This window comes from Meleagris gallopavo, chromosome 6 (assembly GCF_905368555.1).
Source record: "Meleagris gallopavo chromosome 6, MGAL_WU_HG_1.1, whole genome shotgun sequence".
Lineage (NCBI taxonomy): Eukaryota > Metazoa > Chordata > Aves > Galliformes > Phasianidae > Meleagris > Meleagris gallopavo.
Genome location: NC_139409.1, coordinates 6,601,432 through 6,617,237, shown reverse-complemented (window position 1 = coordinate 6,617,237; position 15,806 = coordinate 6,601,432). Strand labels below are relative to the sequence as shown.

Sequence of the window (15,806 nt, the reverse complement as noted above, 5' to 3'; positions counted from 1 at the left end):
TTTTTATATAGAAATAAATTACAAGGATGTGGTTATTAGAAAATAAATAAATTACTGGCAACCACCAAAGTGGATAACCTACTGTCTTTCCCATTGTATATGAGAGGCTCAAAGGACAGTATTTTCTGGCCATAGGAACGTTCTCAGCAATGGTATCTCCAGCGTTAGGATTTCAGGCCAAAACTGTGTCCAGACAAAGCTGTTTGTTGCAGTTGGAGAGCCAGCGGGTGAAGTCATCTGCCAATTTTGATCGGCTCCAGTGCAATTTTTCGTAACTCTTCTGCTGTGACTATGTGGAAGACAGTCATTTCCACAACAAGATCCACGTGTCTGGAAGAGCCAGATGCAATTAGAGTGATGGAGACCCTCGTAAATTTGCTAATTATTGAGCTAGCAACAGTCACGTTGTCCCTTCTGGCTAGCATTGCAGAGGAGCTGGTGGTGAGAACAGTAAAAGAGCACCTGTGCTATTTTCATCAGTTTGACACAGACCTGCTTTGTTCACTGCACCAGGAGGTGGTAGGAGCATGTTGTTGCTGTGTTATTTTCCTGCAGTGCTTTTTGTCACAATGATTGCTAACTCGGTGAGAGTCCATGCTTAACTGGATAGATCTTTCCCACAAGGAAGCTGTTCTTCTCTGGGAAACTCTAATTGATTGAATCCAGAGATAAGGGTTAGATAAAGTTCATCTTCCAAAGAGCTCTCAAGCATCTGAAGAAGTTACTGGATCTGCTTTGCTTTTCAGCATGTATACATGGCTGCTAGGGAGTTAACAGTGATGTGTTCAGCTTCCTAATGAATTTACAGTGTATTTCATTCTGTGACTATTTATTCTTAGAGCTTCATTAAGGGTAGCCAAAGCTTTGGCCAGTAGTCATGGCAGTTGGCAGAGCCAGCCAGAAGAGTGTTTGTGGAGTCTTTTCTTCACTGCTTTACTAATTACTGGTTACTGTGTTTGAAGCTCAGATTTTTGTCTGGTAAAGAGGCTGCAATTTGAATCTTCAGTTATAAGACTCATCTCTCCCGTAACACGAATGGCACACCAATGTGGTGTATTTTACATGGTCCCAAGCCTTAAATTCTTTTAAAAGAGAGCACTGGAGCAGAGTGCAAAGGCTTACTTGCTGGGAGCACCAGATCTCCAGAGTGCCTGGCTCATTGGTAAAGATGCAGATGATGATCTGAGTGCTCTGGGGACTCCCTGTGTCACTCTTGGGATTCTTTACCTGGCTGTGTCTCATTAAAAATATAAAATATCTCTTGGCAAGATCTATTCTGTGAAGGTTCTGCAAATAAGAAGGAATGCTAAGGGAATTCTTCCTGGACAAAAAGAGAGGGGTCTGCACAACTGATTCTAGTGCTGCTGGGATATTTTGTAACTAAGTAGATAGCATTTGATTAAACACGTTAGGGTGGGTTCAGCCTTGGGAGAGGCATTTTTATTCTTTAACATTTAAAGTAAATATATAAGAGGAGTCAGCATCATGAGATTAGCAGTAGCACAGTGCTCTGTTAGAGATCCTGCATTACAAGCAACTTATTCTCCTTTTAGCCTTGTCTTAGCTTACATCTCAATTCTGAAGAGTCAAATTAATGAGCAGTATTGAGCTATTTATTTGGCACCAGATGTCAACCAGCTATTGATTGTGATCTGAAGCAGCTGACTAAAGGGATTTAGTTATTTCCAAGATAATTAGCACTCGCTGAATTAAAACTGGCAAAAGAAAAAAAAAATGTTTTAGATGATATGTATAGTATGAAACTTATGGATCATGGAGCCTAGCGTCCTCTTTCACTGACCCTCACTATTTTTATAGTCTTAACCAGCTCCATTGTGATAGCAGTTAGCTTTTTTACAACCTACTAAACTCATTGGAAGGCCATTACAGAATCTGATTGCCTTAATAGTTAGAAGCCTTTTAACTTAAAGCCTGAATTTATTCAGTCAGTTTGTAACAATGGATGGTAAACACTTCAGTTACATTTTTTCACCTTAGTCCTTTCTGGCTACTTACTCAGTGTATTTATATTCAAATTAGAAGTTGAATTATTAGGAACGGTTTTCAAGCTGTGGAGAAAAACACCATAGCATCCAATACTGCAGAAGAACTGAAGGCTACTGATACTGTCTTGGTGCTTCCTTCGTGAAGGCTTTTTTCTCTTTAGTATTTATTTGTCTTCAGACAGGAATTCAGTTAAAAGACAGATGAAGTCAGTCCTTTGCCTGCCAGCCAAGTGAAGATATTAACTGTGTGTACTTGGTGTTAGATACCAGCCTGCGTGATGAAGTTGAACCAAACACAGCAGCCATGTGGAGAAGGAATTGCAGGTCCTGGTGAAGGAGAAGCTGGACATGAGCCAGCAGTGTGTACTTCCAGCCTGGAAGGCCAACTGAGTTCTGGGCTGCACTAAAAAAGGGTTGGTCAGCAGGGACAGGGAGGTGATCGTCCTCCTCTACTCAGCTCTCTTGAGGCCCCATCTGGAGTACTGTGTCCGGGCCTGGGGACCCCAGTACAAGAAAGATGCTGAGCTCTTGGAGCAGGTCCAGAGGAGGGCACTAAGATGATCAGAGGGCAGGAGCACCTCTCCTATGAGGAAAGGTTGAGGGAACTGGGCTTGTTTAGCTTGAAGAAGAGAAGACTCCAGGGAGACCTCATTGTGGCCTTCCAGTACTTGAAAGGAGTGTATGAACAGGAGAGGGAATGGCTGCTTACATGGATTGATAGTGATAGGACAAGGAGGAATGGTTTTAAATTGAGATGGGAGGTTTAGGTTGGATATTAGGAGGAAGTTTTTCACACAGAGGGTGGTGACGCACTGGAACAGGTTGTCCAAGGAGGTTGTGGATGCCCCATCCCTGGAGGCATTCAAGGCCAGGCTGGATGTGGCTCTGGGCAGCCTGGTCTGGTGGTTGGTAATCCTGCACACAGCAGAGGGGGTGAAAGTAGATGAGCATTCTGGTCCTTTTCAACCCAGGCCATTCTATGATTCTATGATCTGCGTTCTGTTGCTGCTAGCTGTCTCCTTTACAAAACACTTTTTTTGGCCCTTTGCCTTCATAGGCTTTTGTATCTTAAATACTGAGTTCTCATTTGATCCTGTGGTGCTTTTTTTCCCTTAAGTCCATCCACTCTCCCTTCCACATGACTGATTCACATTATCGATTTTACTATACTCAGAAATACTGAAGAATTTAGGCTTCTGGACACGGCTGCAGTACAAACAAGTGAGACTTGTTTCTCACTTCAGAGCAACCTGCAGAGCATGGCACACTAGAAGGGCCCTTTTAACTTGCTAAATCTGTATTTGAATTTAGAGCTCAAGCTATCATTTATCACCAGAGTCACATTTAAACATGAAATTGCCACAATTGGTTGATTTTATTTTGTTTCTCTTACAGGGAGCACCGATGACCCCTTAGCTGATCTTTCTGAAGTCTTAAATACCGATGATGATATTCTTGGAATCCTTTCTGATGATTTGGTAAAGTCTGGAGATCATTCAGGTATGTAGGTTTATGAGGTCTCTCTGGTATTTGCTTTCTTTTTCTTCTCTACATTATAGACGTGGTTGTTTTATACCTATGGGTTATGCTCCAGGTTATTTCAGATACAGTTTTCATATTTTAAAAACACCTTGGTTTGAGATTATTTTGTTGGCCTCCACCAAAAAAAAAAAAAACAAAACCAAACCTGAAAACAGAAAAGCCAACAAAAAAACCATACAGCCTCTTCAACATTTTGTTTTACCTGTCTCTTTGCTTTGCTGCTTAAGAGAGAATAAAAAGTAGCTGCTGTTGTCTGTCATACCTGCGTAGCTTTTTCAGCATGAAGCTTTTTCTTTACTTTTGTTTTGTTTTGTTTTCATGTTATAATCATCCATTTTATCTGGTTTGGGTCCTGTAGGTCTTGATTTATGCACTTTCCAGGTTGAGAACTCACCCTCCCCATTTGGTAAGAAACTAAACAATGGATGATCCATGGTTAGAAGTAGTCACCTTTCCTAGTGGTTTTAGCTGAAAGAACTGCATGTGTAGAAACTAGCATTCCTTTACTGTGTCACTAATTCATGCTTCTATTTTCCACTCTTTCTGTATTGTTTGAGTCTAATGTGACCTCTGCACGCTGCATTTAGTAAAGTACTGCATAAAATTTTGCTGCCAGTATTTGGAAACCTTCCTGAGGTTTTGTTTTTCATGATACAAAGCCATGTGTTTTCTTGCTGTCGCTGTATATTACTTACAGTAGTAGTGTATTGTTTTTATCGTAGTGGTATCTTTAGTAAATTACAAGCATTTTAACAATGTGAATATATTAAAGCATGAATAAAGTAGTCAGATTGATATCTTTTTTCCACTGGATATCTTTTTTTCTACTAGATGATGGTTCATCGGTTTATGTAATACACAATTTGACAATAAGTAGAATGGCATGTTTCATTATTTAAAATTTATTTTTATTTGGTGTTTAACACAGAAATATATTTTAAATACTGAAGTGTATAGTTTTATTTTCAAAGATGTTTCTCTTTTGAGAGTTATATTGGCATGTAAAGGATGCTATGAAATTTATACAGGAAGTTATGTTTTGTCAGGATCAACAAATCACTAGTTGTAACATACAATATTCAGTAGTTATTCTTGAAATGGAAACTACTGTGAGGAGTTTGACACTGAGCACACTTCAAGAACACTTCAGTAGATAATTTAATGTAATATATAAGAATGTTTGGGAGTGAAGCTGGAGGTACACAATAAAGCATATTGACTGCTAGCGTGATTGTTTTTAGAATACTTATATTAATAAGTATTAATATAAGTAATAATTACAATGAAGTTTTTACTGAGAACTATATGCTTCAGAAGATGCTGTACCTGAACTCAGTTGTCTTATTTCAACAAAATTTTCCCATTCTTCCAGTTGCATTCCGTTCAATCAACATTCCTCAAACAATACAGTAAACTGGAAGTGTATAGCTGGGGGTATTTGTTTACTTTTCTCTAATGAATATTTTCTTTTTCCTTTCCTTTCAAGTTTAAAGGAAGTCTCCATTTAGTTGATAGCTCACATCTAGGGAAAAGATGTTTTATGCCTTTTATTCTGTATCAGTAGATTTTGGTATTCATGTCTAACTTTATATTCTTTCCTCCTTAGCTGGATTGGATATTGGACCCATCTCTGATGATCCTTCTTCTCTGCCTCAGCCAAATGTCAACCCAACTTCACGGCCACTGAGTGAAGAACAATTGGATGGAATCCTCAGTCCAGAACTAGACAAAATGGTCACAGATGGTAATTTTTTGTTGTTCTTGATCTAGTCTTCTGGAAAAAGTTTTCTGTTGTTGAATTCACATTGCTACCTACATATTGCTACCTTCTTGCTTGCAGAATTAATTTTATTGCATTGTTTTATGATTACTTATCCCATATTTTTAATTTGCACAGGTGCTATTCTTGGCAAATTGTACAAAATCCCAGGTATGTACTCTAAATCTGTGTTGTCTTCTACAAGATGCAGTTTATAAGCAATGCCAGCCAACTCATGCACAGTGTTTTTGCAGAGCTGGGAGGAAAAGATGTTGAAGATCTGTTCACAGCTGTTCTAAGTCCAGCAACCACACAGACAGCTCCTTTGCCACAGCCTCCACCTCCACCACAGCTTATGTCTTTGCACAGTCAGGGTATGTTCATTTGTTACTTCTAAAAACAGCAGCTTAGTCAGGAGAGTTGTGCATCTGTTAAATACTGACATGAAAGTAGGGCATGCCTTACTTCCTGCTATTCTTAACTCATGGCAGCTGATGTTGATAATTTATGGAATATTTTTCTAAAACTGCTTGGAAGGCAGCATGTGATTCATGTACAGGTAAATGTTGCTAATGTAAAGGGACAGTTATTTTAGATTTGTGTGATGTGTTGGAGCTTTTATTTAAGCTGGCACTTTCATATTCTTGAAATTGTCTGCAATAAAGCATGTGTTCTCTTCTGCATTTGCTCTTTCATTACCTTTGAGTACCTCCTCAAGGGTAATAAGAAAGTCTGTGTGACAGTGATTTGCTAATTCTTAATTTCGTTTAGGGAGTCTTAATTTTGCTTAAGAATTCAGTTTAGCATGCTAACTATTCCTATCCAAATAATAAAGAGGAGGCTAAGAAGTTTTGAAATGTATCATTTATCCTCTTTCTTACTATTAAGATTATTATGAATTGATAAAGCATATTGCTACTTTTATATTGAAAGCATGAGGCAGACTAATTTGACTTGTTGTTGTTACCAGTAGAGCAGGTTTTTAGTAGTATGTCTGAGCATAATTAGATGCTCTCTTTTCTCATCAGACATCACCATTAGTGGGTTTTCCTTGAGCTCAAGTAAAGAGTGCCCATTCTGCAATACTGGTACTACAAAAAGTGGTATGCAAATTGATTTCACCTGCAAATTAAGAAAAAATAAGAAGAAAAATGATTGGTTTCCTAGTTGGTTGTATTTCCATAAAAATTTCCACAAAAATTATTGGAAAGGAGACAGTTTAAAGCAAATAATGAGGTGATCTAAAGCAAAAGATAATGTAGGTATCAGTACCAATTTCCTAGTTGTTTGGCTACTTGGAGATAACTTCAGCATTTGAACTCTGTAGGATTGTTTAACGCTCTCCCTATGGCAATTGCCACAGTTACGAAGTTTCAGATTTATAACTTGTTCAGTTGCTGTGTAATGATCCACATGTTTCTATGAGATAAATGCTTCAGTAATGGGAAAGCTTGTGTCAAGTCTCAGCAATTTCAAATAAAATTAAGACTCTGTTCTCATCAAGACTTATCAGCATCCTGCATGAATTAGAGGCCTGGCTCCTCCTTGCTTGCCAGGTCTTCACAGTTACAGCATGCTATGATATAGCACATTCTCTTAAATGCTGTCTGATGAATTACTTTCATCCCAACTAAAAACTTTCCTGTGTAATTTATGTCACCTGTAAATAAGAAGATAATGACCTTCGGCCTGGGAGAATGTTTCACTGTTACTCTGTGAACATATTGATTTCTGAGTTGCTTTTGTGCTTTTAGGAAAATATTCAGAACACAGTTCTGATTGCATTTAAGTGACAGGGACTCACAGGTCAGTGTTAATTCTGTGTAGGAACATCTGCAAAGACCATCTGCTGGAATAAATCTGCTCATGCCACGTTTGCTTAATATTTTAATCAAATAAATAAAATATTCTGCCCTCATATCGCTAGGCTGGACATTTAATTACAGTGATGATGTTCGTTTGACTAGGTGTATCTTTTCATCAGTTACAAATTCCAGAGTTAATAGATAATGAAGCTTACTTTGGTATGCTGCTGTCTCAGAAGAGGAAGTGCTTAATTCAAGTGGTTAATCGTAACTCTGTAAAGACTGAAAGCAACTTGGTCCATGTGTGATGCTTGGCAGCAGCATGGATTTTTCTCTTCTTTGTTGCAGGCACTGTATCTGGGTATAACAACAAAAGTACAGACCGCTAGCCTTTAGGAGTATACATCAATATGAAGTGTGATATGACACTGCAGTGCAGGCTAGTGAATAGCTTTGGAAATCCCATTTTAAAAAAAGCCTTAATTTTTCAGACAGAAATAGATCTGTACAGGGATGTGATCTGGTAGAAAAGAACACAACCTTACAGCGAACCAATGTAAATTGATTTCAATACCTTTCCAAAACTGTAAGGTCAGTACTGGAATGGGCTGCCTAGGGAGGTGGTGAAGTCACTGACCCTGGAGGTGTTAAAGGAATGTTTAGAGGTTGTGTTAAGGGATATGGTTTAGTGAAAACTATTGGTGATGGGTGGACGGTTGGACTGGATGATCTTGTCGGTCCTTTCCTATCTTAGTGATTTAGTGATTCTACAGGACTTGAAAGCAATTAGTTTTTCATTAGATGAGACATGCCTTCTTCACTAAACATTTTGCCCTCTACTTTAAGAAGTATTCACACTTTAAAATAATAATTTAAAATTCTCATTCTAGGAGAGAGTGTGTTTCCAAGAGTGCCACTTATGAATGGTCTGATTGGCCCTAACCCTCATCTCCCTCATACAGCTCTGACTCCTGGAGGTGGCCTGGGCACTTTCTCTCCCATAACACAACAACCATATACTGATACCAGGTACGTTAAAATTGGAAGTCAAAAACAGCCACTGCTTAGCATTTATCACCTGGATGATATTAGTACTGTGATACTGTTAGTGTTTAACTAATTGGTTATTGAGAGCTACTATAAAAACTGTGTTCTTGCAGTCTGCTGGGTAATAAGATAGCAAGCAGAATAAGTACTGTGCTAATTGTTTTTATATATTGAGAGAAATCTATTTACAAAATAAAACTCCTTTTTGATTTGTCAGGGATAAGAATCCAGCGTACAATCCAATGGTAAGTGATCCAAACAGCTCATGGGCACCATCTGCTCCACCTTTGGAAGGTGAAGGTGATACAATGTCCAATGCTCAAAGAAGCACTCTTAAGTGGGAAAAAGAAGAAGCATTGGGTGAAATGGCGACAGTAGCACCTGTTCTCTATACAAATATTAACTTCCCTAATCTAAAGGAAGAATTCCCAGGTGAGTGAATTAGCAAAGTTAAATAGTATGTGGGAATTTATACATCTTTATTTGAAATAATATGAAATAAACTTATTAGTGCCTTTCATACTAACACTTTTTTTTTTTATTATTGCAGACTGGGCTACAAGAGTGAAGCAGATTGCTAAATTGTGGAGGAAAGCAAGCTCACAGGAGAGAGCTCCGTATGTGGTAAGAAAAATCACCTCCTTCATTTGCATGCTTTCAGCAAAAATGTATTTCATTTTTGGGATTTTCATTTGTTTTTTTAAATTAGTTTAGGGTTACTGGAAGTTCACTTACCTTTCAGCCTTGAAATAAACTACAGTAGTACTGTACAAGATAAAGGCGTTAAATGAGATGAGAATATTTGTTCTCACTGCCTCTTTGCTGCATTTGATTCATGCCTCAGGCCTTACATGCCTTGTATCCTTCTGCATAGGACCTCACCAGTTTCTTCATAAGGATAATAAAAAATTATTATGTGACCTTCCTCTCTTTTATCTTCCTCTCTCATTATGTTTTCATTTTGGCCCCATTTGAGTTGCTGAAGTCGTTCACATGTTGAACTACCAATTCCAGAGGTAGCAGTGCTTCATATCTCTACTTGGCTCATTTTCTTTTATTCCTCTGCTCTTGCCTTACTGTTCCCCTTTCTTATGTCTGGAATGGAAACTCTTTTGATACCTTCGATGTTGTGGAGAGTACAAGCAACTCTGTTCTCACCAGAACCATTCACTTTCTTCACGTTTGGGCCAAGCAATCTCAGATACTTGAAGCAGCTGCCTGGAGTACATGAATGCTGATTCCTGATTCTGTAGAACTGCCACTGAATTGGTGACCCTTGTACTCTATTATAGACACCTGTTGTTAAAGCCTCTTTTCATCTAAACCTCAGAACCTGTATTAGTTTCATTGTTCTTGACCTAGAGAACTGTTGTTGGTGAATGTGCTTTCCTTTAATATGCTGTTAATCTTCATCCTGTCCTGGTTCTTTTCTTTCTTTCATCACAACAGCAACTGGATGATTGTTCTCATTTTCACTGTGTAAATTTCTGTGGATTTTGCAGGATTATTTTCAGACTTTTTCTTTCCCCAGGCCCAATGTTATTCCAACATGGTCTTGTTAATAAACAAATCTGATCCCCATGTATGTTTGTACGTTGATGGCGCACAGATTAGCAATACCAACATGATGTCTTCCAGTCCAAATTAAAAAACAAATAAAAATAAACTTGCTGACAACTTTTAGGGGATGAGTTATTACTCCAAAATCAGTGTGAGAAATGCATACCCAGACCAAGGGTCTTGGTCTTTCTGAAACCCTTGGAACAATCCTTCTCTGTCTGTATCATTTAGTTATTGTCTTTATTTTATTTTTTATTCAGACCTGTAACTTCAGCAACTTTGGACTTTTCTACTTACATTTCATGTATTTAATCTTGAAAATCCCTTCCATATAGTATTTACAAGAAGCTATTGACATAAAAGGGTAGGCTTTTATCCAGGCATTTATCAATTTACTATTATTGCTATTACTGAATGCTCCTTCTTCATTGCTCTGGAAAAATACAGTCCTATTCTCCTAGTGGATACCCAAGAAATAGATGCAAAAATTATTTCCTCTCTATCTGCAGAATGGGAACACTCAGTTGCACAGACATGTGCATGAGTGTTTGCGTAGTAGAAAGTAGTTGTTTTCTCACAGATGTTACAGTTCATGCACTCTTACATTGCAGCTGTTTCTGGTGTACGTAGCATTGTGCACACAAGAAGCTGCTTGAGTGCCTTGAACTGAGGAACTTTCAGCTGAGAAGGAGTGAAAGCTACCTTAGAAATAAAACTAAGAAATGTGTGGTTACATTTTCACTGTAGGCTTTTTACTTTCCTTACTTGCATAATCTTAACACTTAGAGAGGAAATGACACGAATATTACTGCTGCACTGTTGCTCTCATCTGTGTTACTGCATCTCGTTTCTTGTTGGAGGGAAGAGTTTAAGCTTTTTCTACCAGACAGTCACCACTCGAAAACTGCAAAAAAAAAAAAAAAAAAGGTAAAAAGGTAGAAAAGATAAGAGGATTTGATTCAGCAAAGGAGTCACATCCTAGATTGGCGGTAAAACAGACCCTTTGAAATTTCCATTAGATGTTTTAAAGTGTCAGGATAGCTGTGAAATGCCTCATTGAAGAGGAATTGCTGTTCTTTCATCCAATTTTTCCTGATGCACAAGCCCATATCCTATGTTTATACTACTGACTTAACAGAGATTGAGATCTATAGAGTCTGTTTAATGGAGTAGACTGTATTTTTCTTGTCATTGAAGTTCTTCACGTTATTGGTCTTTATTGATCCAAACATCATCTGCTGTACTCACATCTTCGGGTTTCAGACCACCACAGTGTGCAATTTGAAAAGTGTATTGGTGAGATTCATGCTTTTTTGGCACAGCGCAGTACCTGAACAGAGACTCATAGAAAACGTCTACTGCTGATAACTCCTTAGTTCTCTCTTTGTGTGTTAGTTTAAATGTAAGATTTCTAAAGATAATGAAGTATTTTCAGTTTGGAGTTTGTTGTAATAATAATAATGTAATAATAATAACAATAATGTAGTTTTCACAAGCATGTGTGTATTTAAAAAACAAACAAAAAAAAGTTGTACAACTAATTTCATTTTAGGTTTTGTAGGCATAACAGATGCTGTTTTCACACCTAGCAAAAGAAAATGAGACTAACCACATGTCCTTTTTCTCTTTTTTCAGCAAAAAGCCAGAGATAATAGAGCTGCTTTGCGCATCAATAAAGTACAGATGTCAAATGACTCCATGAAAAGGCAACAGCAACAGGATAGCATTGATCCCAGCTCACGTATTGACTCCGACCTCTTTAAAGATCCATTAAAACAGAGGGAATCAGAACATGAACAGGAGTGGAAATTTAGACAGGTGTGTTGCATTTAGGGCTTTTTGTCATTTTTCTTCCTGCTTTTATTGCATTGTTGGAATCTTGTTTTAATAAAATCAATTTCAATCTTTCTTTGTAGAAAGTATAAATTCAGGTGTTGTGGAAGAAAATTGGTGTTATCAGAAGGGAAGCTGCTTGTAAATGCTGGAAAATTTTGTTGGAAAGCTTTGACTCTTAAATCTTAACCTACTGTGGAAATAGGTTATTCTTCCTTCGTATGGCTAGCTGGTGCAGTGGTTTGTTTTTATATACCCTGTATAGCAGTAACCTTGTGCAGCTTGCTGCTTCTAGTTAGGCTGCTTGTCTCCTGGAACCCATTTACCTCCATCAGTGCTGCATCTGTTGGTACTCATCTTCGTAGTATAAGGTTGGAAAGCCGTGCTGCTCTTTAGGCAATCTGGGAAATTTTCTTCCCAGGCAATCAAGGTACTTGTCAAGATATTTGAACTTAACAAATAGCTATGCTCTCTGCTCTCTTGCATTTACAATTTACGGTTATTCATAATTGATCTTTAGTGTATTCAGAAGTTTTAATTCCTGATTCATTTTACTCATCAAAGATTTCGTTTATATATATATATATTTATGTAAAAGTATAACCCTTTTCCTTATGATTTTTAAACAGCAAATGCGTCAAAAAAGTAAGCAGCAAGCCAAAATAGAAGCCACACAGAAGCTTGAACAAGTGAAAAATGAGCAGCAGCAACAGCAGCAGCAGCAGCAACAGCAGCAGTTTGGTTCACAACAGCTTCTGAGCCAGTCTGGCTCAGACACACCCAGCAGTGGGATCCAGAGCCCCCTAACACCTCAGGCTGGCAGTGGCAGCATGTCTCCTGCACAGCAAACATTCCATAAGGATCTATTTGCAAAGCAGCAGCTACCTGCTACACCTACTTCAGCATCATCAGATGATGTGTTCCTCAAACCACAAGCACCACCCCCTACTCCAACCCGAATCCCGGTACATGATTCACTGTCTCAGTCTCAGACTCCTCAAACATCATCACAACAGATGTTTTCTCCAGGTTCCACAAACACAAGACCACCTTCCCCAATGGATCCATATGCTAAAATGGTAGGAACACCTAGACCAGCACCTAGTAATCAGAACTTTGTTAGAAGAGGTAGTATTGCACCGTTGGATACCTGTGCACCACAGTCATCTATATCCAGGCCTGTTCAGGTAACTGAACCATCAGGAAGCAGGCCTTCACCAGTCAGGGATTCATGTTCTTCATCTCCAAGTAGCAGCGATCCCTATGCAAAGCCACCAGACACACCCAGGCCTGTTATGACCTCAGATCAGTTCTCCAAACCATTGGGGGTCCCAAGATCACCTATGGTTATGGATCAGTCAGGGAAAGTTCCTTTAGCAGCTGGAAGCAGTGATCCGTTCACTAAGCCAGCTCCTAGAACTGATACATTTCAGAGACAGAGAGTAACTTCTGCCGATGCATATGCGCGGCCACCATTGACTCCTACTCCTACCCCTGTTGATGGGAGCCCTGGTCACTTTAAAACTCCCATGCGCCCACCTCAGTCCCCACAGGATCCCTATGCATCAATGCCAGCTACACCAAGGCGCGTTGCTGTTGATCCATATGAAAGGCCTGCACTGACACCAAGGCCAGTGGATAACTTTTCCCATAATCAGTCTAACGATCCGTACAGCCAGCCTCCTCTTACTCCCCATCCAGCAATAAAGGAATCTTTTGCCCATCCACCCCGGATCGTGCGGCAACAGAGTGAGTCTTTCCCTCAGTCTGGACCCATTTCAAGGCCAGCTTCTCAGGACCCTTATTCCCAGCCTCCAGGTACTCCTCGGCCAGTTGCTGATCCTTATGCCCAACCTCCAGGAACTCCTCGGCCTGCCACAGTTGATCCGTATATGCAGCAACCGCCCACACCAAGACCTGCACAGCCAGCAGATTTGTTTGTTCAGTCCCCAACAAATCAGAGACATTCTGATCCATACGCTCAACCTCCTGGAACACCAAGGCCAGTTCTGAACGATCCTTATTCTCAGCAACCAGCAACTCCAAGACCAGGAATACCGGAGAGTTTTAACAGATCTGCGATGACAAGACCAGGTCTAATACCAAATAGAGATCCTTTCCTCCAGACATCACAGAACAGGTTGCAGGGCACTTTTGTCAGGCCGTCAGACCCGTGTTCTCAAACTCCCAGATCAGCAGGACCTGCAATAACAGATTCATTTAACCATGGTCCTTCTGCTCCAGCTCGTGATCTTTATGATCAAGCACCGATGACTCCAAGACCTCAGCCAGAATCTTTTGGAACTGGTCAACTAGCCCACGATGCTGCTGAACAGTCACGGCCTGGAGCTGAGGGCAACTTCAGTGTATCTGCAAATTCTCCAATGAGTTCTCAAGGACAGCAGTTCCCCAAAGTTTCACAAGGTCCTGGCCCAGCACCCACTACAGGAGTAACGGATACACAGAATACCATGAATATGTCTCAGGCAGACACTGAGAAATTACGACAGGTGAGACTAATACTTAATATTAACAGCTTCCAACTTTCAGAAGTAGTATTTCCCCCATTTTTGTTAAATATTTGAAGGGTTGGCTTTTTTGACATTAAACACAGGTGTGTAATGTAGAATTCTCTGTTCACTTTTTATGTTCATTCGGTTCTCTGGATAATGCATATGTGAAATATAAAAACACTGGTAATTTTTAAGAAGTTTGGACAAATCCAAAAAAGAAGCGAAGCCATTGCCGAAGCCATTGAAGATTTTATCTACAATATGAGAATGCAACACCTTGAAAGGACAATTAATTCTATATAGGCAATTAATCCTATAATAGAGGAGTTGTAGAACTGATCGTCAGTGACTTGTTCACAGATTGAGGAGGGTGTGGGCAGTCATCTTAGATTAGACATCAAACTTCTCAGATGGCTAGCAAACATGCTGAGGTTATTTCTGCTGTTGGTCACTGCTCTTCTGCAGGAACTGTTGCTCCAGGCTTTTATCAATGAATGTTTGGCAAGCAGCTCTTACTGAGACATAGAATTACATTCAACTTGTGGGAGGCTGCTTGGTCTTCTGTTTGGAAGGGGCAACAGGAAATAGATATAGCAGAAAAAATTGCCAATATTTCTCACACAAAGTTAGAGTAAATTCTATAGTAAATAAAGTAATATAAAGAATTTGTTGCTTCTCTGTTAGTTGGCAAAGTAGCTTCACACTAATTACAAGAGATATGGAGATAAAAATTGTGTTACCATCGTCTCGCGCTGTGCAATCCCAGTCCTAAATTCTGCTATGATTATGGCAGTATTATGTTTCCCTGTAATGACTGAAGAATTTCTTTCATCCAAAAAGCTTAAAGCAGCAGACTATAACACTTCAAAGTACGTCATCTGCAAAGTCCAGCACAATGATTTTTGTTTTTTTTTTTTTTTGATCAGCGACAGAAATTACGTGAAATTATTCTACAACAACAGCAGCAGAAGAAGAATGCAGTTCGTCAGGAAAAAACCTTACAGGATCCAGCAGCTCCTCCCCATGCAACTCCTCTCCAGCACTGGCAGCAAGACAACTTAAATCAGATTTTTAACCGGCCTCCTCCTCCGTATCCTGGGAATATTAGATCCTCTGTTGTGCCTCCAGGTGGGCCAAGGTTCACGGTGTACTCAAAGGATCAACGTGGGCCATTTCCTGGTGATGGACAGTTCAGTAGACCCCAATTTCCAGGAGATATGAGCGCCATGGGGATGAGGCCTCATGGTCTTAGGTAAGGTCTTCAGACTTGTACAACCAAGCTATTAAAGTGGTAGTTCTAAATCTACAGAAATCATTGGATACAGGGCTTGGGTTTTTTGGAGATGAAAAATCGTCTGAATGGTCTGCAGTAGCTGGTGATTTTACTGAGGTTATGTATAATAAGCTTTAAGTATCTGTAACATTAGGATGTGCATTTGCACTACTCTGCACTGTATTTTATGGGGAATTTATCATAAATTAAAAAAGGAGAAACTGCAGTGCTTGTGGAAATCACAATGAATGATACTGTCACCCATTGTTGTAGGGCAACTTTTCAAAAAAGAAGGGTCTGCTTTCTCAGTAATAGATAAATGTAATATTTCTGCTTGCCTTTCTAATGAATATATAATTCAATATTGACTTTTGTCTGTGCCGTTCTTACAATGAATACTAATATTGACATATATTATAGTCTTGGGAATAAATATTTTCAATATTTTGAATTTATTTCAGTATATCT

General features: G+C 39.2%; 1 protein-coding gene across 12 annotated transcripts in view; it reads left to right on the top strand.

Moving 5' to 3' along the window:
* Window positions 1-15,806, top strand: part of KMT2C (lysine methyltransferase 2C) — a 188,101-nt gene that overhangs the window by 144,123 nt on the left and 28,172 nt on the right. For 10 of the 12 annotated variants that reach the window (XM_085226991.1, XM_085226999.1, XM_085227002.1 and 7 more), the window contains 11 exons: window positions 3,402-3,506; window positions 3,907-3,954; window positions 5,155-5,292; window positions 5,446-5,478; window positions 5,562-5,681; window positions 8,003-8,141; window positions 8,377-8,591; window positions 8,710-8,783; window positions 11,355-11,537; window positions 12,182-14,062; window positions 14,992-15,317. In XM_085226991.1, coding sequence (XP_085083117.1) covers window positions 3,402-3,506; window positions 3,907-3,954; window positions 5,155-5,292; window positions 5,446-5,478; window positions 5,562-5,681; window positions 8,003-8,141; window positions 8,377-8,591; window positions 8,710-8,783; window positions 11,355-11,537; window positions 12,182-14,062; window positions 14,992-15,317 — 3,262 coding nt within the window. The remainder of the gene's footprint in view (window positions 1-3,401; window positions 3,507-3,906; window positions 3,955-5,154; window positions 5,293-5,445; window positions 5,479-5,561; window positions 5,682-8,002; window positions 8,142-8,376; window positions 8,592-8,709; window positions 8,784-11,354; window positions 11,538-12,181; window positions 14,063-14,991; window positions 15,318-15,806) is intronic. The other 2 variants (XM_085226998.1, XM_085226996.1) reach the window with 2 other exon arrangements.